This window comes from Trichechus manatus, unplaced genomic scaffold (assembly GCF_000243295.1).
Source record: "Trichechus manatus latirostris isolate Lorelei unplaced genomic scaffold, TriManLat1.0 scaffold00006, whole genome shotgun sequence".
Classification (NCBI taxonomy): Eukaryota; Metazoa; Chordata; class Mammalia; order Sirenia; family Trichechidae; genus Trichechus; species Trichechus manatus.
Window position 1 is genome coordinate 2,748,752 of NW_004443942.1, and position 23,636 is coordinate 2,772,387.

Below are 23,636 nucleotides of genomic sequence, written 5' to 3' on the forward strand. Positions count from 1 at the left end.
AGAGAAAAGATTGAAGTTGTCAAGGATTTCATTTTACTTGGATCCACAATCAACACCCATGGAAGCAGCAGTCAAGAAATCAAAGAACGCACTGCTTTGGAAAAATCTGCTGTAAAAACCTCTTTAAAGTGTTAAAAAGCAAAGATGTCACTTTGAGGACTAAGGTGTGCCTGACCCAAGCCATGGTGTTGTCAATCACCTCATATGCATGGGAAAGCTGGACAATGAATAAGGAAGACCCAAGAAGAATTGATACCTTTGAATTATGGTGTTGGTGAAGAATATTGAATATACTATGGACTGCCAGAAGAATGAACAAATCTGTCTTGGAAGAAGTACGACCAGAATGCTCCTTAGAAGCAAGGATGGTGAGACTTCATCTCACATCTTTGGACATGTTTTCAGGAGGGACCAGTCCCTGGAGAAGTGCATCACGCTTGGTAAAGTAGAGGGCAAGGTCATCAAAAAAGAGGAAGACCCTCAACAAAATGTATTGACACAGTGGCTACAACAATGGGCTCAAGTATAACAAAGATTATGAGGATGGCACAGAACCAGACAGTGTTTCATTCTGTTGTACTTAGGGTTGCTATGAGTTGGAACCAACTCAACGGCACCTAACAACAACAACAGCAGCTAACATGAGCCTATTTGTACCTTCAGGCTTGGAAGACACCTATGAGGAGGCCATGCTGTTCCATTGAGTATTCTTTATAATATGGCTACTGGTCACAACCCAGGAAATCAATCCTGGTCTAGTCAGACTGCATCTGGGCCCCAGGGCCAGACAGGGGGAGGACTGGCTGATACGTGTCCAGAGGAGGGGATGGAGGAGGTTTAAAACTGTCATAGGAGTAAAGACTGCGGGGACTGGAGGGAAAGAGACTCCAGGAAGGCCTAGAAACTTCCTTCCTGCATCTGCAAGTTTTCACCCCACTACAGGCCATTGTGGAGGGCAGAACTGAGGGAGAATCACTGGGGAGGGAGATTCCAGCGTGTCTAGGAAGAAGAGCTGGTCAACCACGGCACAGATTTCCTTGCAGGTGATGAGCTCATAATATTGAGATATTCCTACAGATTCCCAAGGCCCACCCCAGGAGATTCTGATTCAGTAGGTCTAGGGTGGCTGAGAAATCTGGGGTTTAACAAGTTCCTGAGGTGACTAGTTTGGGGCCCATTGCTATCGATAGTTTTTTCCTGCCTAGGAAGAGGGCGTTTAGAGGTGATCTGGGATTCCTTCTATCTCTGAGGGTCTGTCATTCTATAGTCCCTTAAGGTCGCAGGCTTGTGTCCTAATAGCTTGTCCTCCTGCCAGAACCCCTTATCTACAAGTTCATCCATTTGAGCCCCTCCCGGTTCAAGGGACAGCCCAGAAAACACTGTTCAGGGCACAGCCTCACAGAGTGCATTGTCGGTTTGTGGGTTTTGATTACAGCTTCTGATTAGGAACCTAAAATATGTGTGTGTGTGAGTGTGTGTGTGTGTGTGTGTGTGTGTGCATGCACAGAGGAAGAAAAAAACAGGATCTAGTCCACAGCTTCTCTGTTTTGTGTGGGAAGGCTTCAGTTAGTGCTCTTGCCAGTGATGGGAAATGGGGGCGGGGGCCTGAGGCACCAGAACTAGGGCTGGACCCCAGGGAGCTGTAAACTCAGAAGGATGCTCTGTTCTTTGCCTGCTTCATGGAGTGGGAATTCACATGGTACCGGGAATTCTAGCTGAGTCCTTCTGGCCAGCCCCACTTCCCTGGCTGCCTGGCTTCCGCTGCTCCCAGGGACCCAGGCTCCAGCCCCTGGAGGCTCCAGCCCAGCTTACGAGGCCTGACATTTCCTCTACCCCTGAGAAGCCCAATGTGGGTTGTCTGGTGGGTATAAGAGGGGGAGAAACTCTTCATTGACAATGTCTCATTAGTCTCTGGAGAACTCAGGGAGGCCCAGTGCCCAAGAACAGAGGAATAAAAGAATGTTGGATCTAATGGGGCCCTAAGTCTAGGACTCTAAACTGCCCCAACTTTGTGGTCCCTCATGCCAAAGAAGACACTCAATGACTGGACTAAACAGGCAGAGTCTAGAAGGCAGCAAATACCACTTGTCCTGGATAACAGATGAGGAATCAGAAGCACAGCAAAGTTAACAGACTCGCACAAGGTCTCTTGACCAGGATGTGCAGGAGCTGGGATTCAATTATAGACCACAAAGTTTACAATCTTCAATCCTGTGCTGTGTGCCTTCCATGACAGGAACTGGGCTTAATGGCTCCTGAGTCACCTGAATTCCTCATGGGTCTTTTTCTGCTAGGCTCCAGCAAAGCAAAAGCTATCAGTACTTAAAACATTGTCTTTGATGTCTTGATTTTCCATGAGCACAGAAACAGAATCATGGCATTTGAAGGGCCTTCAGAACCCACCCCCTCAGTTTATAGAAGACTGGTTCTGGCTCAAGGTCACAGATGAATGAGCTTGTGGAGAATTGAAATCTGGAGCTCCTACTGGCTAACTTGGGCTCTTTTACACTTGACTGTGTGTCAAGCTCATGGATCTATTCCCTGCTTGACCACCCCTAGAAATTTACCCTCACGTCCAACCTAATGGAGCTATCCATATGTGTGGTTTGAAGTCATGATGGTTAGAAGGGCCAGCAAGTTTTTTGTTGTCTTGTTTTATGCCTCCTAAAAAGAAAGTCTGAAGGTCCTTTAAGTTGGAAAAGTTTGGAACCAGGAGGAATTGAACTCAGTGTAAAAGGCTGTCTTCACTGAAGGTGGAGTTCCACCTTTGCTTTTTTTTAGGAATACTTTTATTCTTGGGAGCATGGCATGGCAGCTGTTTAGGGGAGATGTCCAGGATTTGGATGAAAGATTTTGCATGAGAATCAGGATCAAGAACACTACAATTGCTAGTGAAATGGAAGAGGTCAGAGATGGCTATTGCAAGAAAGAGTCTGGGGCTGGGGAGTAGGGTTGCTAAGGAGAAAGAACCCAGGAAAGTCATGACTGGCAGATCTGGGACCAGTCACATTTGGAATCCAGTTTTAAGTGTTTTGCTCTGTGTTGTCATTCCTTTCTTTAATCCCCATGCTTTCCAAAGAGATGTTGGTTTAATCTTATAGTCCATTGTTGCTAATGCTTTGGGGAATTGTCTATACTTGGGGAGAAGCAGCAGCAGGAAAGGGCAGCAGGGCACTCAGTTTGGGGAAAGCCAGAAGTTACCTGTGGAAGAGCAGAGCAGGTTTCTTGTTTCACCGAAAGCAACCATGAGCAGCATTCACTGTGAGCCAATAAGTCCCTAGGATGGAGGGATCAATGAAACCTTGAACTGGGCTGCCTGTGGCCAAAGGGTTGAGGGTTTGGCCCACTGCCACCTAGATGTTTAAGGGAAGTACACTACCATAAGGCTGCTGAGCTCTGCAACATCTCAATCTCACAGGCTTAGGATATGAAGATACCAGGGGCCACTGTTTAATAAATACTTGTCATCTAAGTCCCCAAAGTTACGATGTGTAAGAAAACAAATGCTATCATTACATGAAAATATCACTCAAGATCTTCCCATTTATAAAATTAATGCTCACTCATACATTCTTCCCTCACTTAACTAGTACCTATTCCCTCTCATCTGGCCCAGGTCAACTTGTATGACTGTCAGATATAGCAGGACGATGCAAGTTCAGTATAAACAAACTGCAAAGTTCATGAGGTCAAAGAAAATGATGTTGGAGAACTTCACATGCAAGGTCATCGCCACTGAGGGTCAAATAGAGCTGGATCAGTTAAAAATGAATAAAAATGATGAGGATGATGGCAAGATCAATTCTTCAAATGGGAATGATTTGAATAAAAGAGGATTTAAAAAGGTCCTTGGGGTGTGTCATGGATTGAATTGTGTCCCCCAAAAATATCTCTCAACTTGGCTAGGTCATGATTCCCAGTATTGTATAATTGTCTACCTTCTGTCATCTGATGTGATTTCCCTATGTGTTGTAAATCCTATCACTATGATGTAATAAGATGGATTAGTGGCAGTTATATTGATGAGATCTACAAGATTAGATAGTGTCTTAAGCCAATCTCTTTTGAGATATAAAAGAGAGAAGCAAGCAGAGAGACAGGGGGACCTCAAATCACCAAGAAAGCAGTGCTGGGAGCAGAGCTTGTCCTTTAGACCTGAGGTTCCTGCACTGAGATGCTCCCAGACCAAGGGAAGACTGATGCATCACAAGGACCTTCCTCCAGAGCCAACAGAAAAACCCTTCCTCTGGAGCTGAGAGCCTGAATTTGGACTTGTAACCTACTAGACCGTAAGAGAATAAATTTCTCTTTGTTAAAGCCATCCACTTGTGGTATTTCTGTCATAGCAACACTAGATGACAAAGACAGAGTGGAACACAGGGCATCTTTAGGGCCCTGAAACTATTCTGTATGATATTATAACAGTGTACACATGCCATTTTGCATTTGTCAAAACCCTCATGTAAATTATGAACTTTAGTTAGTAATAATGTATTAATTTGGTTCATCAGTTCTATCAAATGTGTCACAGGAATGCAAAACGTTAATAATAGGAGAAACTGCATGGGGGAGAGGGGGTATTTGGAACTCTCTTTGCTTTCTGCACAATTTTCCTATAAGCCTAATACTGCTCTAAAAAATTAATTCTATTTAAAAAATGTCCAGAGGTGGGCAGTCTGGGGCTGCCATGGCTGCTCTGTGAGCTCAGAGCCCTGGCCTCTTGCATCTTGTTACTCTACCATCCTCAGTTTAAAAAAAAAAAACAAAGAAGTCCTTGGAAAATGAATGGAGGCCTTAAATATTAAAAAAACACAGAATCGCTTAATAAGGATGCCATAAAGCAAATGTGAAATGAAGGATATGGCATCATATGAGTAGATTATTTTGTTGGAATAAAAAATAAATACACTAAAATAAAAATCAACACTTAATTCTTTGTTCATTCGAAAAATTACCATATAACCTATAATTCATAATAAGTATAGCTAAAAACAACTTGTCATAATTTCATTTTCACTATAAAATCTCGATACCCTTTAACCTATTTTCATCGTTTTCTGTTTTATAATAAAATCTCAATGAAATAACTTTTTAAACCATTTACTATGAAATTTTTACCTTCATTCTAAATGAGTTCACTTTAAATGTCCTTTCGTTGGTGCCCACTACCCTCACATGACGAGGCCCTCCATGCTGAGGTTTCTCCTCTACGTCTTTCTCTATTTTAGGGATGAGCCTACAGGGTTAGGGTGGTTATGAGGCCTCAGTTAGATACAGCCTGGAAAGTTGCTCTCTCAGGATGTATGGGGGCCTCCATCAATTCAAACAAACTCAGGGTAACCTATTCCTCAGCATGGAAGTCACACACCTTCCCCAAGCACCCACTACAGAGTCCTCAGGCTGTCAGCAAACCCTTGGCCAGGCTGGAAGCAAACCCTTGGCCAGGCTGGAAACTGTGGCCTGTGCCCACGGAGCTTGGATTGGCCCCTGGCCAGGCTAGCTGAGGGCAAGGGAGGGGGCACTTACGTAGCTGGCTGTGCTCTGGGCTGCCTGTGGATCTCCGGGGGGCTCCTCCTCCTCAGGAATGTTGGGCATGGCAGCCTCCTCACAGAGTGGCCGTGTATGCCCAGAACCTCCGCTGCATCAGCCCCAAGGATGCTCCAAGAGGCCTGGGCTCTGCAGGCTGGGGAGACGCCAAAAGGACAAGTCAAATCCATTCCCATCCGTGTCCTGAGCTGCACTCCATTTCCAGGAGCCACAAGCCAGAGAGAGGCCCAAACAGCATCAGCCTGCTTGAGTTCACATCAACACTGAAGGTCACACTAGGCTAGGAGAGGGCACTTGGAATTGCATTTCCTCCTGCTCTCTGGCTGTGTTTAGAAAGTCAGAGGTGACCTTAGAGATTTGCATCTAATTTGGTTCTTACGGTAAACAAAACTATCCCAGAAGGGAGAAGACTGCTTCAAACCCCTCAAAGCTGGTACTAATGGGGGACAATCCACTGGAATCAGATTAGTATTTGTGTACCATTTATTGAACCAGGCACTATTCTAGGAGCTTTATCAACATCATCTAATTCAATCCTCATGATGACTTCTGATGTACTTATGACTATTCCCATTTATTAATAACTGCCTCAGAGAGTTGAAGGCACTTGCCCAAAACCATACAAAGAACCAAGCATTTGAACAAAGATCTTCCTGATTTTGTGACCAGGGCTCCTTCCACTACACCACTTGGCCTCCCTTGGCTGTGCAGATGGAGAGTAAGGGGTCACATTCTTGACACGTACCCCTCATACCCTCCTCTGACCCTCAGTACCAGGCTCTCTCCTGAGTATAGCCCTTGCTGGGCTTGACAGCCCTGCTAAAACCACCATTCTAGAGCCTCAGCCAGGGTGGATGCTGTGTGTCCTGTCACGGGGCCCCTTTGCAGGGTTCATCCCAAGCAGCTCACTACACACCTTGGGTTGCTTCCCCAGAAGCCAGGGTACCCCCTCCCCATGATGTAGCAGCCTTGAGGCCTGGCTGGGATTGGCCCCAATCAGCATAATCTTATCCATCTGGAGTCAATCCAGTGATTGGCTCAGGGATAGACAATAGACCCAGCCAAAGCCAAAGAGTAATAACTGCAACAACAGACTGAAACATAGCACGATCATTAAGATGGCATAGAACTGGGCAACCTTCAGTTCTGTTATAAATAAGGTCAGAGCTAACTTGATGGCAAATAACAACAAGCCAATGAGCACATGGCAGTTCTCTGGTCCCAGTGATTGGCTCAGTTTCTGGAGCCTAGATGCTTTCTCTTGATCTGGCTGGTACTGCTGAAGCCATTTTGCTTCCATGAGGAAAGTCAGACTGGGAATAAAACTCACACAGACAGAGCAGGGCAGAGTCAACAGACCTGCAGAGAAATGGAGCTGGAGCCCTGATCAATGAAGCCAGAACTCTTTCTGGACAAGCCAGGTACATGAACAATTAAATCTCCTTAGTGTTTAAGTCAGTTTGGATTGAGTTTTCTGTTACGTGTAACTGAAAATATCTAACTGCTCTTTCTTGGTTCTTGACAGTCAAAAGGCCCCAGATCATGATTCCCCCCTTACACACCAGCAGAACTGAGCTAATGGGTCCAGCTACTCTGCTTACTCTTAGATGAAGAGCCTAGTAATGCCAGGTCTCCATCTAGAGAGGTAGGATAGCAAGATAGAAAGAGCACAGGCTTGGAACCAGATAGCTGGATTTGAGTCCCCACTCTGCCACTCACTGGCTATGTGGCCTTGGAAAGTTGACTTCACCACTGAGCCTCAGTTTCCTTGTCAGGGAAACAGATGAGAATTCCTCCATTGCAGGGTTGTTCCCAGGATGAAAGGAGAGAGAGTGCCCAGCACAGAGCAGGTGTTCACAGAGGCCACCTACATGTAGGTGTACAGCCCAGGAAGCTTGGCACAAGTGCAGAGGGCCCTGCCTGGCCTCTTCCCAGCCCTACACTCCTTTAGGCCTCCTGCCCCTTGTGAGGGTGGAGGAATTCCTAAGAGACCCACAGAACCAATAAGCAGCCTGGTTCTGCAACTTCAGAGCTCTCCTGAAGGGCCACTCTGCTGACAAAGATGAAAACCACCAGACCCATAAATGACATCTTCAGACACTGCCCTTAGCCACAGAGAGTTGGAACACACAGAGGAGATGCAGGGACACTGTCATTTATTGAGTACCTGCTATGTCCTATGTGAGGTGCTGCTAACTGCTAGAGGCTGCAGCAGGAAAAGTCAGAAAGCCCCATCACCTCCCCTGATACTAGGTGTTCTTCCTGCCCCCATGGAATGTGGCTCAGAAAGGCCCTAGAGCCAGAGAGCTACAGGGCATGCTTGGATCTGGCATACCCCCCTACACACACACATCTGTTCTGCCCCTCTGGAATTAGCTCCCTGAGACAAGCCAGGTGTTTGATTTATTGTGGATCCCCAGAGGATTCATCGAAAATGCTTGTTGATGCCATCCTCCTCACATCCTGGGACTGGGCAATGTGACCACCATCTTGGTTTTTGTCATTCTCTGCACTGGAAAGGTAGCCCCACTCAGCTCTGAAACAACCGGATGACACCTACTGGCCAGCTCAAGAAATCTCATCTCAAGTAGAATATCCAAGAACTATGTCATTCATTCATTCATTTACCACACTTACTTTACACCTACTCTACCAGCCCCCATGCTAGATGAGGAAGATGTGGTCTCGGCCCTCAAAACGGACGGAGTCTAGTGATGAGAGGCAGTTGGAAAATGGTATAATGGGGTAAATACTTGAAAGTGAGTTGTGGGAGCATTGACAAAGGGTCTCTAACTCTGTAAACTGGGATAGGGGTGGTACTTGGTTTTAGTGAAGATTCCACGTTAGAAATGGTGTTCGAGTTGAGGAATGAACACTGAAATGTTGGATGGAATCTCTCCAGTCAGAAGGGCCTGGAGGGTGGGGGACAATGGCTAGAGAGGAGATGAAGACAGGAAGGGGAGAAGCCATACTGGGCAGATTTAACCCAGCTCTTAGGAATGAGAGCTATGGGGCCAGGGCATGCTGTGTCTCCCATCCCAAATGGCTACTGTATGAATAAATTGAGCATTGGGTTCACCCAAAGGTGAGCTCTGTGATTAATTTCTGTCACTTTTACTTGGACTTCAGCAGCAGTGACATCAGTGGTATTTGGTAAAATATATTGTAACAGGGGCTGAGGTAGAAAAAAAGTATACATAAGCCCCAAATCTACCAGGGAAGTTGGCTGTATCTCCCAGAAACCTCTTAAAACTAAATGTGTGACGTGTATGCAGGTCCAGGTGGTCTTAATAAGAGTATGGTTTCCAAAACATGGGAGGTAATAGTTTCACTTTTCCTTTATGTCTTAAATTTCACCAAATATCTTATGCTCTGCATGTTAGAATTTGGAAAAATTGGGGCATGTTCAGAAAAAAGGAAGCAGGATGCTATTAGGACAAGAATTTGTTTTAAAAACTAGAGACCTTTAGACTGGAGAAGAGAAGGTGTAGTGAGAAATAAAATTTCTTCTCAGATAAACATACATGTGGTTCTATTGTTTCCAAAGACAGACTCATGGCCAATGACTAAAAGGTCAGATCAAGGCAAGGGAAAATTTTCTAGCGTTTGGAACATTCTGAAGATGAAATGGGCTTCTCTTTAAGGTAGTGAGCTCCCCACTCCTGGGAGAGTTCCAGCAAAGACTGTGGCAAAGGTCAAGGGATTCCTAACTCAATTCAGGGGGCCTTTCCAACCATGGAATCCTGGATCCTTCCTAATTACAACAAACCACAAGATTTGATGACCCCATCCCAGAGGATTCTGGGATCATGCTATTCCCAAATCGCATCAGAAATATCACATTTTCTAACTTCCACTTCCTTTCCTCTACCTCCACCTCCCGCTCCTCAGAAAAGACTCTAAATCAGTCTGCGGGTCAGAAAGCAAAACAAAACAGACATGAATTAAGTCAGACAAACACTAAGAGAAGTCTGCAGCTGCCAGATAACAGCAGAGTGGACGCTGGCTGAGGTCCCACACTTGACAAGGAGAAACCTCATGCTCCTAGTGGGAAGCCCCAGCAGCCCCGCTGGCCAGTCCATTCCCACGCTGCTCCTGTCCCATTTGCTTTCTCTCCCATCCATTATTATAAACCCGCTGCTTAAAATAGCAAGGTAAAAGCAGAGTCCCACCCCCGGGGTGACATCTGGGTTCCGCTGGAGCTTGTGGGCACGCAGACTGTGCATCCATCACAGCAAAGTTTAGAATACAATCTCCAGGAAGTGGCGATCTAGAGCATGGGCCCATAAAAGGAAAAAATATTTAGAAATGTTTGGTCTCCAAGCTGCTCCTTCTGTAACCCATTTTCAGGGCCCTTTTCACTGCCTCTCAAGCCTGGCCAGTGAAGGGTTAGGTGGGTCAGTGCCAAGAGCCAATTAGCTCTTTTGACTCCACTCCTTCTACCCCCAGGTTACAGGAAGGAAAACTGAGGTGCAGAGAAGGGAAGCAACTTGGCTAGGTCCAGTTACCTTTGTACCTGGGCAAATGATCCAAGGGCCTCTGCTGAGATAACTATCCAAACATTTGTTTAAATGAAGAGGTTATAAATCCCTGAACCATAGTTAAATGTTTTATCTGTCCCTGGTCCTAGCCCTGCTCATGAAAGAAAGAAAACTAATACACTTCTGTGCATTCTTTCATTCATCAGCTATTTCTAGCTTTGCCTACTGAGTATTGGACACTATGCTAAATAAATCCTATCTTATTTAATCCCCAGGACATGGGTTTTATTATTTCCATTTTAGATATTAAGGAACTAAGGCTCAGAGAGGTTCAGCAACTTGCTCAAGACCACACAGCTAGTAAGTGGCAGAGCAAGAATTCTAACCCAGACTAGTCTGACTCCAAGGCCCATCATCCTTCTCCTCATTCATTCTGCCTCCGCCACCAGGAATTCTGCTAAAGTGTAGCGAAAAAAACACAGCATGGGGGCCTCTGACCCTCCAGGGCAGAACTGCATGTGTATTCCCAGTAGGGCTATGGATGGTGGTAGGGGCAAGGGAGAGAAAGCGGCACCAACACTTTGGCTTCTGGGGGCCATATGAGGGGATTAGAGTGGGTCCACAGTTTGAAGTTGCATGATTCCCACTGTGTGATCTGGCAAATCCATCCATCCATCAATTCATTCATCCATCCATCCATTCATGCATCCGTCCATCCATCCATCCACCCACTCATCCATCCATCCATCCATCCATCCATCCATCCATCCGTGCATCCCTGCATCCATCCATCCATCATCAATCCATCTACCTACCCATCCATCCATCCATCCATCCATCCATCTATCCATTTGTCTATTGATTCATCCACTCATCCACCTCATCTTCTGACTCTTCCATTCATACGGCTGTCCATTGGATTGTCCATCCAACCATCCATCCCAGAAAGTCCTATAGTTGTTAGGTCAACAGTATAGGCTCTGTCCCTGAAAATAGCTAATACAGGACCCTGTGGGCTGTGAGGAAGGGCAGGAGAGGCCTGCTTTGACAGAGAGGCCATACAAGCACAGGCACACCCATTCCCAACTGGGTGAACACCTCCATCCTGGAGACTTCAGCCAGCAGGATGTCCCAGCAAGCACTGGAGCAACTGCAGGAGTCATGGTATAGAAATTGCCTTTACAGAAACTATCCCCTTCAAAGTTTTCAATAACTCTGTGAGATGGGTAATGTAAATACTATTATTATTAACATTATTACCACTCCCATTTTACAGATGAGGAAATGGAAGCTCAAAGACTTGCCCAAAGTCACAGTGCCAATGAGTGGCAGTGCCAGGAGTCAACCAACCATAGGTCTGTCTGACTCCCCAACTCCTTACAGGCCTAAGCCAACCAACTCACAGCTGACATTCTTGGAAGGCAGTGGCCTCTCCAACTGTCTCCAAAGATACCTCTCCCAGAGCTTTGAGACCAACCCAGAACAGACCATACTCCTCTCTGAAACCACAGTTCCAGGGCAGAGAGCTGTGTCCCAGGAGCATAGCCAGCAATTTGAGTCGCTCTCAGATTCCCTGTAATCTTTGGGTGTTGGAAGCCCTTCTGGGAAATAATGGGTTAACCCAGACTCCACTGACCTTTCTGGAGTGACTCAGAATTCTCAGAAGGGAGTTTTTTTGTTCTTCCAGCTTTAAATTTTTGCTTTCATTTTAGCAGCACAAAGAATTTGAAAGAGATTAGGTTGCTATTAATACCACTGGTCTATCTCTAGACGAAGAGCCCGATGGAGGGAATTGTTTGGGGTGACCGTACATGCATATCCTCTCTCAGCCCCTCTGCAAATTCAGAGGATGAGGGGGAAAGCCATTGGAGATCAGCTGTCCTACCTCCTAGTCCCATTTTTACAGATGGCGAATTGAGACTCAGACAGGGGCAGAGTCTTGGCCATGGCCTCACCTGGGAGTGATGGGTAGAGCTAGCGAGTTCCTAGAACCCCTGCTCCCCAGACTCTGCTATACACAGCTTTGCTTGTAGTAAAAAATAAGCAAATGTATCTGTGCTATGAAAGCTGGTGTCCTTCCACAGGGCCTCCCGATCTTCCTTCTTCTCATGGTCACTCTTACAGAAGATAGGGGATGCTCCCCCCTGCACTTATCCCAGGAAAGTCCTGGGCAGACTTGGAAAACCTCCTCGGGCATCAGAGATCATCCCAAAGTGCTGAGAGGTGCCTCTGCGGGTCCCTGGGCCTGGCCAACTGCAGGACTGGGTCCTGCACCTCCACTGAGCCTGAGTGAAGGTCTACCACGTGAGAGCCCTGTCTTGCTTCCTAAACTTGAGATGTTGTTAGAGGGCTTTGGAGCTCATCAGGTTGGGTTCTAATTCTCTCTCTGCTTCTTCTTTGCTAGGTTAATGGCCCTGGGCCTCCGTTTCCTCATCTTAAAATGAAGGTAACAGTATCTATCTTTTAAGATAATTGTAAGGATTGAATTAGAAATACACATAAGGTGCCTGGCAATGGTATTTACTCAGTGAGTTCCCTTCTTCTCTGAACAGGGCAGCTGAGTTCTCTCAGCCACAGCATCACTAAAACCTAACCAAGGCTCAAATTTTCTGGTGCTCATGATAGGTGGCAGAGTTCCCGGCTTTATCTATTGCAAGTAAAAGAGACACAGTCATGGTGTGGCCAGGGCTTCTCCTCTGAATAGACAAATAGATTAAAGACAGACATGATTGGGATTAAACCAATCAGTGGACATGTACTCTGTTGATGCTGACATTCACATGGCTGTTGGGCAGCCAGTGGTTACAGGAGGTGGGTTTAGAGTCATTCCGCAAACATTACTGGGTTGACCACAGTGCTGGTGGTCAATCCCAAGTCTGTTTGGTTCCAAAGCCTCAGATCTTTCCACTACCTCTGTGCTGACTCCCAAAGGACAGATGTTTTCATTCCACAAGTGGAAGCTGAGGTCTAGCATGGGAAGTCACCTGGAAAAAGGCCAGACACAGTATTTAACAGAGCAGGTGCTTAAGCTACAGTATATTGGATCATTGAAGGAATGGCTGATGGGGCCACAGCCCCACCCAGGGTGTCAGCAGGGCCAGAGGATTCTCTCCTGAAAGCAGATTCAGATTGAAGGGAGAGTGTGGGAGTAGGGGTAGGTGGAGAAGGGTGAAGATGTGGAGAGGAGCTTCATGGGCAACAGGAAGGGGAGTGGGAGGGAATGCAAAGGACTTCCCAAGTAGTGACAACCCCTCAATCCTATCCCCTCTGGTCCAGGGGCTGGGAGCACAGGATGGGGGTCTACTGGTGCTCTGGGGAGGCTATCTAGCACAGCCATTCCCTGAGCACCCCAACACTCCCATGGGTCTGCATCTTCCCAGGAAAGCTTCTCAGAGCCAATTTTGTCTGGCCTTGCTCTCCACTCCTGGGGATCTCCTACAGGCTTTGTTGGTCAAGGAAGCCTTCCTCTACCAAGTCAAAAGGTATTCTAGCCCCAGGTGTGAGCCAGCATCTGCTCAGACCAGTGTCAGGGCCACATGCAGGAGGAGAGCCCAGGCCAGCTCCTAGAGGAGGAGGGCAGGAGTCAGCATAGTCCTCAAGAAGTGGGGCAAGATGGCACTTTTGAAATAGTAACTGATGTCCTAGGTTATCTCCTTGCCCTTCACTGCCCTTCCCCTCAGTCCTGCAGCAGGGCCATTCTGGGCTTATTGCCTTGGAGGAAGGCTGTAGCAGCAGGTGGTAGAGAAAAGGGAGTCTGTTCCTGCCTTTTATGTCTCAAAGGGCCCTTAGGGAAATGGAAAGGGCTCAGGGCACAGAAAAAAGATTTGGGAGGAAACATTCTACGTAAGGGTAAGTCTTCCATCCCCAAGACTAGTAAAAGATTATGGGAGTGAGAGAAAGATAGGAAAGTGCAGTAGAAGCACTGAGGCTACAGACACTGATGAGTCCCTAAGAAAGGGGCCTGTGGTTTGCTTTCCTGAAAAACCAGTTGCTGTTGAGTTGACTGACTCATGGCAACCCCATGTGTGTCAGAGTAGAACGGTGCTCAATGGGGTTTTCAATGTCTGGTTTTTCAGGTGCCTTTCTTCTGAGGAGCATCTGGGTTGACTTGAACCTCCAACCTTTCAGTAGCCGTTGAGTGTGTTAACCATTTGCATACAGGGTGGTCTCCCCGCTTCCCTGAGGAGGTGGGGAAAAATCCCCAGATGAGAGAACATAGAGGTCTTGGGACCCATTTCCCAGACAGAATCCTGAGAAAAAGACCCCAAAGAGAAGAACTGGCTCTTTGGTATGTGTAGATAGATAAGGTCTTTAGCCCAAGCCAAGTCCGTTACTGTCAAGTCGATTCTGACTCATAGCAACCCTACAGGACAGAGTAGAACTGCTCCATAGGGTGGTGGATTTGAACTGCTGACCTTTTGAACTGCTGACCTTTTGGTTAGCAGCCGTAGCTCTTAACCACTATGCCCCCAGCATTTCCAAGATAAGATCTTTAGACACCTTCAAAGGGTTTCAGAAATTGGGCCAGAAGAGGAGAGGAAAGGGGCTAGCAGAATAATTCCTGTGCATCCATTAGCAGAGAGTCATCACACTCGAAGGTACCTGGAGAAGGATGATCTGGTGGTTACCTACTAACTAAGGACTGACAAAAAGCATGATGGACTTCTTTTCAAATGCCAGCTGAGAAAGATGACACTGAATATCAAGGCATCCTTCCTCACCCTGATTCCTCTGCACTCTGGAAGTCCTTGGAAATTAGATGGCACTCTGGAGGAACAGGGGCTTAAGGAAACCTGAAATGCTTGAGATCCAGGTTCTACACCCTGTGAAAAATGGTCAAGAAAGGGCCAGACCTTCCTCCCTCCCAACCACCCCAACCCGCCCTGCACCAGGACAGGAAGTGAGCCAAAACATCTCTCCAGGTTTCCTTTCCAGCTTGTTCACTTCAGCAATTCTTTTTTTTTAAATAAGCCCACTTGAAGAAATTTTTTCTTCTTGGAAATATGTGCAATTGCTCAATCAGAGGCAGTTCAAAGGCTCCGGGAAAAGCAGGAATGTATCTGAGCCTCTTATTTAGCTCCTAGCAGAAATAAATCTTGCCCAGTTTTCTTTGTTCCGGGCTGCCCAGCAGCCTCTTTCCTGAGTCACTCACTCCAGGGTGACACAAGTCATCATCCTGGGGTCAAGGACCACACAGTGTTCTCAGATCTGAGAGGTTGACCAGGGCACAGAGAGGTCATCAGGAAGGAATGGAGGACAAGGAGTCACCGCCTGGATCCTGGGCCTGGCTCTATCCTCAACAGGTATGTAATTCTGGGGAGTCACTGAGCCTGTCTGAGAAGTAGGTGGATTTCTAGGCTCTTTCCAACTTGCATTTTGGAGGAGTCTTTTCAACGGATGTGTCAGAGCCAGCTCGTTATCAGCTCACAATAGCTTAGATGTTAAATTTTCAGAAATTTCATAAGCTGGTATTAAACACGAACATTATTAAAAATTAAATTACATAAACTTATAATTAAATAAATTATACTAAAAAAGGAAATAAATATTCAAAATAAACACTTTCTAATTATTTTACTGGGAGTCCCTGGGTGGTACAAACGGTTAACACGCTTGGCTACTAACCAAAATGCTGGAGGTTTGCGTCTACCCAGAGGAATCTTGGAAGAAAAATCTGGTAATCTACTTTTGAAAACCCAGGCATTGAAAACCCTATAGAGCACAATTCGACTGTGACACACATCAGGTCGCCATGAATCAGAATCAATTCAACCGCAACTGGTAAAAAATTATTTTACTACATTTTACTGCTATTTATGCTCTAAAGATTATTTACATCCATTTTACCTGTTTGGTGGAAATACTATATAACGGTATGGTACTGTGCATTCCTTCCCAACTCCATGTTCAGAGATATTGAATTGGTAGTTTGAAACTGGCCCTGATGGGAGGGAGAATTTGTACCACAGAAACTGGCAAATGCTACATATCAGGGCCTGTTCTTCCCCAGCACAGGACTGAGCCTCTCAGTCTTAAATCCCCTGCTCCTCATGTCTGCCAGGGTGCAGAAGGACTTTAATATCATCCAATATAACATGGTTATGGAGACCTGGTCTCCAATTGCCTTTAAACAACTCTTTCCAGGTGTACCATGGGCTCCTCACACTCACCATGTTCCAAACTAAACCCATAATTTCTTCCCCTCCCCAGCCCTGCCCTCTTCTAAGTCCACTCCTCCTGTTCCCCAGTGAATGACACCCAGGCTAGAAACCTGGGAGTCATCATGTCTCCTCCCTCTTCATCACTCTCCACATTCATTAGAATCCAGGTCCTGTCCATCCTAGCTCAGAACTATCTTTGATCACTTCCGTCCTCCCGTCGCCACCACCCCTGCTAGGGCTCTGTGACCTGAGTAACTGCAACGGCCTAATTGGTCTTCTTATTTCCAGACCACCCTTCCAATCTACCCTGCACAATGATGCCAGAGAAGTCTCTTAAACTTCCCTTCTAAAACCTTTGAGGACGCAGGAAAACTGAACCAACGGAAATGGGGAACCCAAGGTCAAGAAGAGGTGAGCGTTGACACGTTGCGGGGTTGACAACCAATGTCACAAAACAATATGTATATTAATTGTTTAATGAGAAACTAATTTTCTCTGTAAACCTTCATCTAAAGCACAACTAAAAAAAGAAAAACAATCAGATTGGGAAAATAAGTAAAAGATAGAACCTAAGTTTGTGGGGAAGGAAAGATGGAGTATCTCTTAAACTCTTACTGAAGGCCCGCTGTATCAGGCCTTGAGATGGGGACTGGTACATAAATAAGACACAACCCCTCCACTCAAGGAGCTCTCTGTCCTCAGGGATCAAAAATAGAAAGTGGTGTAGGAAAGGCAAATCTACGTGTGGATGAGTATTTACGCCTCTCCCAGCCTGTGCACTACGAGGAATTTTGTCTTTGCTAGTTCGGTTTCCCACTAGTTGATTGGGAGGTGAAGGGCATTTACAACGGAAAGGGCTGAGAGCCACTGGCAGAAAAGAAAGTAGTAAATTGGAAGGCAAGAAAAGGCTTGAGGGAGCACAGCTGAATGCAGAGAGGGTCTTGGGAGAGGTAAGGAGGGAGGTGAAGGTGGGGCAGCTGGCAAACACAACATTAGAAGATAAGTTGGGAAAGAGAGGTTTTATTTTTCAAGTTGGCTGTGTGTTATGAATGGAACCCGCTTTGAAATTTCTCAAGAGAATGCCAACAAAGTTGTAGATTGTCTTAAAATAAATAAAACCTTGGAGGACGCCCTTTGTTCACGGAAGCAGTTCTGAGTCAAGGTCCCAGTCACTCTCTCTGGCCTCATCTCCTTTCAGTCTTCATACACTTTATGCCCCAGCCACAAGGGACCAACAGTCAACTTCCAAACATGCCCTACTTTTTCATACCCTTTGTACATATCCTCTCCCCTATGCCTGGGCTGCCTTCTATTCCATACCTGATAAACTCCTACTCATCCTTCAACACGCAGTTCAAATACCCCTTCCTTCATAAACCCATTCCTCCTCTTCACCCCAAGAGTCACTCCCTTCCCTATTGCAGAACACTTTGCATAGTCCTCAACTCAGCATTTAGTATACTGTCATTTCATTTCATTTGTGTCCAGGTTGCCTTTTCAGCTATAATTTGAACACCTTTAGAGCAGGAACTGTGTTTTATTCATATTTTTATCTCCCACACCCAGTACAGTCTGCATCCACCAGTTGGCTACCTCTGATATATACTTTGAGAAAATGTTCTTTTAGGCTTTATTTGCCAATTGATATAATTCAAATCAAGCCAAATCAGCTGTGCCAACTAAAAGCACTACCTGTGAAGTATGCTCTTCTTCCGCTCTCCGTTCCCTCATGGCTCTGTTGCTTTGTTTTGTAATCATTTGTTTATTTCTGCTTGCCCCACTGGGCCAGCAGTTTCCAACCTTTTTGCTACTCCAGTCCAACTAAGGTATATGACAAGTTTCTCTCAACTAGAGAAAACATAAGTCTCCAGGGTGGTGTGAAATGTGAATAGTCCTCCAATTAATGCTGATGAGACTTCCCTATTGGTCACACTATCCTCTCCCAATTCTTCCCTCCACCCTCCCCAACCACTCTTCATTTAAGAGTCATGTCCTAGATGGTGAGCACCTTCAGGGAAGGATGGCATGTAATTCACCTCTGTACACCTCACATCCTGCCCTTAGCTGGTCACAAAGGAGGTGCTCAGTGAGGGTTTTTTGAATAAATGAATGCATGAAAAAATATGTCACATACTCTATCAGAGAGGTTAAGTGTACAAACCTTGGCTTGTGAGGAAGCCTTGGGAAGCCAAGTGACCCCTCCAGGGCTGATTTCACTTGTAGCCCCATCACAGCCTTGGAGTTCCTTGCCAGAGAAGTAGGGAGCACTTGGCCTCTGTTTTCCTTTTACTGGAGGCCATGAACATTCACCATCAGGGCTGCTGCACATGCAGGCGGATGGCCATGAGTGTCCCTATTCCCACTGAGCTTCCCCAGGCTAACTGCTGAGTTTTCTCTCGATGCTGTAACTGGTTTCCTTCTTCCCTGCCACACTGACAAGGCAGATTTTCCCCCAAATGATTCCACCAACTAAAACCTCACAAAGGGCAAGGCCTCCTTCTTTGACACTACATGCCTCTATTCTACCAACCAGGAGTACTATGTAAAGTGAATTTTAGGATTCACTTATCACTGGAACTTCCAGCTTTGAACTAAACCCGACAGGAAGCCACAGAGCAGCCGCACTGGCCCAACTCCACTTGCAAAGCTAGCTAAAGCCATTTGGTGGGCTTAGGACCCATCAAATGTGTGATCACTCTAGAGTCTGCTGCCATGGTACTTCTGGAACCATCTCCTTTGCAACAGAGTAGAGCCACGAGGGTGAGCAAGGTAGTCACAGCCTCCAAGCCCAAACGGGGATATGTAGCCCAACTCCTGCTCTGACAAAGCAAAGGATTCTGATATTAGGGAGTCTTGGCAATCCAGTACTGTACATGGAATCGACCATTCCTGTGAGGCAGGCCTCTGGGAACTGCTGTCCCTTATTCCAGGGAGAAGGCTAGAGGTATCAAACCAGCTTGATGGCTGTCTTAGTTTCCTAGAGCTGCTGTAATAGAAATACCACACATGGTGGCTTTAAAGAACAGAAATGTGTTTTCTCACAGTTCTGGAGGCTATAAGTCCAAATCAGGATCTCAGCATTGTCAATTCCTTCCTTATCGGTAGCCCCAGGCATTCCTTAGCAATCCTCACATGGTATCTATCTTCCCTCTCTCTCTCTCTCTCTCTGTGTGTGTGTGTGTGTGTGTATAGTGTGTGTGTCTGTTATACAAATTTCTTTTTGTAACTCACAAGTAATTAGGTTGAAACATACCATACATTAGTATAGCCTCAATAACAAAATAAAGAAAACTCTATTTCTAAACAGGATCCCATCCACAGGTATAAGGGTTAGGATTCCAACACATATTTTGGAGGGACACAATTGAATCCATAACTCAAGCTTTGATGAGACCCTGGCAAGAGCCAATCCTGCCCATATTCCACGTGCAAACTCTCAGAAGCCAGCATGTGGGGCCGATTCTGAACTGACATTCTCCTTGGATCTTCCTGCCTCTGCACCTGAAGACGCCCAGTATTCACCGACCATTTCTTAGGAGCGGGACATAGATGAAGACAGACAAGCTGGTACTTTGTTCAAGACATGAGAGCTGTCAAAGGTCACTTAGGTCGTCAGAAGCAGCCCATCTAGAAAGCCAGGAAGCAGCACCCTATCACCCTTGGGTCTCTTGGGAACTTCAAATAAAAATAAAATTTCTTCCTGACTCAGAAACACTCCTAACCACCAACCAAAAAAATTAACATCCAGTTCCCAGCGTGCCTCTCTTTGCCAATTCTTCCCTTCCACTTGCCCTTCCCCTCCCCATCCCTTCCCAGGTTTGTTCTGAGAAGTGACTGCTGGAGTCTATATGCAGGAACCGGTTTGGGAAAGTTTCAGAAGGAACAGATAGCTTCCATAGTGCCTACCTAAATCATTCATTCGTTCAGTAAATCTTTGTTGAATGCCTCCTATATGTTAGGTTCTGTGTTAGGCACTGGGACTTGTGACCATGTATCCTTCAAGGTCTGCCTCACCAAGGAAGCCTTCCCTGACCTCTCCCAGATGCTGTGTGTTCTCTGGTCTACGATAGTACTGTGAGGCTGCCTCAGTCCAGCATTCAGTGGTTTCTGCTTCCTGTTCATTAAGTATATCTACCAAGCTTGAAGATAGAGAGCTTTTGTCTTAGGCTGGGGTCTCTGCAAAACCAGTGAAGTGTATACATATGCTTACATATATATAGAGAGATTTATATCAAGGAAATGGCTCACATGGTTGTAGAGGCTGGAAAGTCTCAAGTCCGTGGGTCAGGCTGGAGGTGTCTCCTGACTCACGTACCTGCAGGGGCTGATGAACCCAAGATTGGCAGGTAAGATGTTAGGCCTTTGCATTATAGGCTGCAGAGGCTGATGAATCCCAAGATCAGCAGGTAAGCTGCTAGCTCAAGTCCCAAGAACTGGGGGCCAGATGCAGGATCGAGGGTGAGCAAAAGCCTGTGATCCTTGCCAGAAAGTCCACGTATAATGGATGCAGGCCACACCCCCAAGGAAAATCCCTTTCAACCGACTGGCTATTCATAGCAGATCTCATCATGGAGGTGATTACATTATATCAGATTTCATTATGGAGGTAATTACATCATTACTTGGCTACCAAACTACATCATAATTGCCAAATCACTGAAAATCATGGCCTAGCCAAGTTGACACACAACCTTAACCATCACAGTATACCCCTTGTCAACTTGGCACCTGTACATGTCTCACTAAACCATACACAGTCTCTAAAAAAAGACAGTTATAAAGTCATACTTGCACCTAACATGATGCAACTAACACGTGTACAACCAAAACTGCACAGGTCTGTTTACATCTTATATTTTACAAATGATGAAAACAAAAATATTTGACACACACATACAAGGAAGAAATACTCATAACAATTACAGTCCCCGTTTCTGCAACTGGTCACGTGGTTGTAGCTGGTATTTAGAACTACTTTCTTCCACCACCCATTCCATATTCCCTTTACCCTCAGCAAGCACCTCAACTGGTCATGGTTCTTTGCCTGGTGGGGTGACCCAAATCTTCATTCCTGAAGGGTCTGGGCCATTAGTAGTCATGTTGGAATTGGGTTGCTGTAGTTTTCCATTGACTTTAATCACAGGCATGGTAGTACTAAGAGACATCCTAAGAGATTTTCTGCATTCCAGACATACTCTTCTTTAACTCCATTGTGTAATATCAATTCAATTTCCTCTTGGTAATCAGGATCAATCACACCAGCCAATACAGTAACCCCCTTTTTCGCCTGTTGATCCAGAGGCACGAGGAGCCCAAACTGGCTGGTGGCATTCTTAACTTCCAGTTCAATGGAATCAGTGTTCTGTCTCCTGGCAGCATTCCTCCCTTTGGAACTAAGACCTCTAGACCTGAAGAGCCTAGGGTAACAGAACAGGAAGCAAAAATTTTGTGACTGGGTCACTAGGGGTAATAGTGAGTAGTGCCACTCCTATTTCCACTCCTTGATTCCTGGACCCATGAATCCTGGCTATGGGAGAAAGAGCACCATATATTGGACACTGGTTTAGAGCATATACAGCCACCTGGAGAACATTGCCCCAACCCTGCAAAGTATTGCCACCTAGCTGGTGCCATAACTGTGTCTATAGAAGGCCATTCAATCATTCCATCAAGCCAAAAGCTTCAGGATGATAGGAATCATGGTAATACCAGTGAATTCCATGAGAATAGGCCCACTGCTGCACTTCATTTGCTGTGAAGTGAGTCCTTTGATCCGAGGTGATGCTGTGTGGGATTCCATGATGGTGGAAAAGGCATTCTGTAAGTACACCGATGGTAGTTTTCGCAGAAGCATTATGTGCAGGGAAGCAAATCCGTATCCAGATTGTCTATTTCATTAAGAACAAAATGCTGCCCTTTCCATGATGGAAGTGGTCCAATGTAATCAACTTGCCACCAGGTTGCTGGCTGATCACCTTGAGGAATGGTGCTATATCAGGGACTCAGTGTGGTCTCTGCTGCTGGCAGACTGGGCACTTAGCAGTGGCTGTGGCCAAGTCGGCCTTGGTGAATGGAAGTCCAAGTTGCTGAGCAGATGCATAATCTCCATTCCTGCTACCATGGCCACTTTGTTCATGAGCCCACTGGGCAATGACAGGGGTGGCTAGGGAAAGAAGATACTGGTTTCCACAGAACGTGACATCCTATCCACTTGATTGTTAAAATCCTCCTCTGCCAAGGTCACTCTTTGGTGAGCATTCACATGAGACACAAATATCTTCACTTCTTTGGCCTATTCAGAGAGGTCTATCCACATACCTCTTCCCAATACCTCCTTGTCACCAATTTTCCAATCATATTCCTTTCAAGTCCTGACCATCTAGCCAAACCATTAGCCACAGCCCATGCATCAGTATACAGTCACACATCTGGCCATTTCCCCTTCCAAGCAAAGTGAACAACCAGGTGCACTGCTCACATTTGTACCCATTGGCAGGATTTCCCTTCACCACTGTCCTTCAGGGAGGTCCTAGCAAAAGGCTGCTGTAGTGCTGCCATTGTCCACTTTCGGGTGGTGCCTGCATATTGTGCAGAACCATCTGTTATCCAGGCATGACTTTTCTCTTCCTCAGTCAACTGATCATAAGGAATTCCCCATAAGGCCCTAAGTGCAGACTGGCAGAGGGCAGGTAATGTGACAGGAGTGGAGACCATGGGCATTTGGGACACTTCTTCCTGCAACTTACTTTTGCCTTCAGGTCTTGCTTGGGTCCAATCTCCTATATATCACCTCCATTTAATGATGGAGTGCTGCTGTGCATGTCCAACTTTATGACTCTGTGGGTCAGACAACACCAAGTTCATGACGAGCAGCTCAGGCTGCATGGTGACTTGGGGGCCCATGGTTAAGCATTCAGTTTTTACTGTTGTTGTTGTTAGGTGCTGTTGAGTTGATTCTGACTCATAGTGACCCTGTGTACAACAGAACGAAACACTGCCCAGTCCTGCACCATCCTCATAATCATTGTTATGCTTGAGTCCATTGTTGAAGCCACTGTGTCAATCTATCTCATTGAGGGTCTTCCTTTTTTTTGCTGACCCTCCACTTTACCAAATATGATGTCCTTCTCCAGGGACTGTTCCCTCCTGATAATATGTCCAAAGTATATGAAATGAAGTCTTGTCATCTTTACTTCTAAGAAGCATTCTGGCTGTACTTCTTCCAAGACAGATTTGTTCGTTCTTTTGGCAGTCCACGGTATATTCAATATTCTTCAACACCATAACTCAAAGGCGTCAATTCTTTGGTTTTCCTTGTTCATTGTCCAGCTTTCACATGCATATGAGGCAATTGAAAACACCATGGCTTGGGTCAGGCACACCTTAGTCCTCAAAGTGACATCTTTGCTTTTTAACACTTTAAAGAGGTTTTTACAGCAGATTTGCC

At 45.9% G+C, this 23,636-nt stretch overlaps 1 protein-coding gene across 1 annotated transcript in view; it reads right to left on the minus strand.

Moving 5' to 3' along the window:
- The window catches only part of IRAG1 (inositol 1,4,5-triphosphate receptor associated 1), a 150,481-nt gene that overhangs the window by 74,753 nt on the left and 52,092 nt on the right, over positions 1-23,636 (minus strand). Inside the window, 2 exon segments of the mRNA XM_023737217.1 lie at positions 5,527-5,609; positions 5,612-5,683. Coding sequence (XP_023592985.1) covers positions 5,527-5,609; positions 5,612-5,683 — 155 coding nt within the window.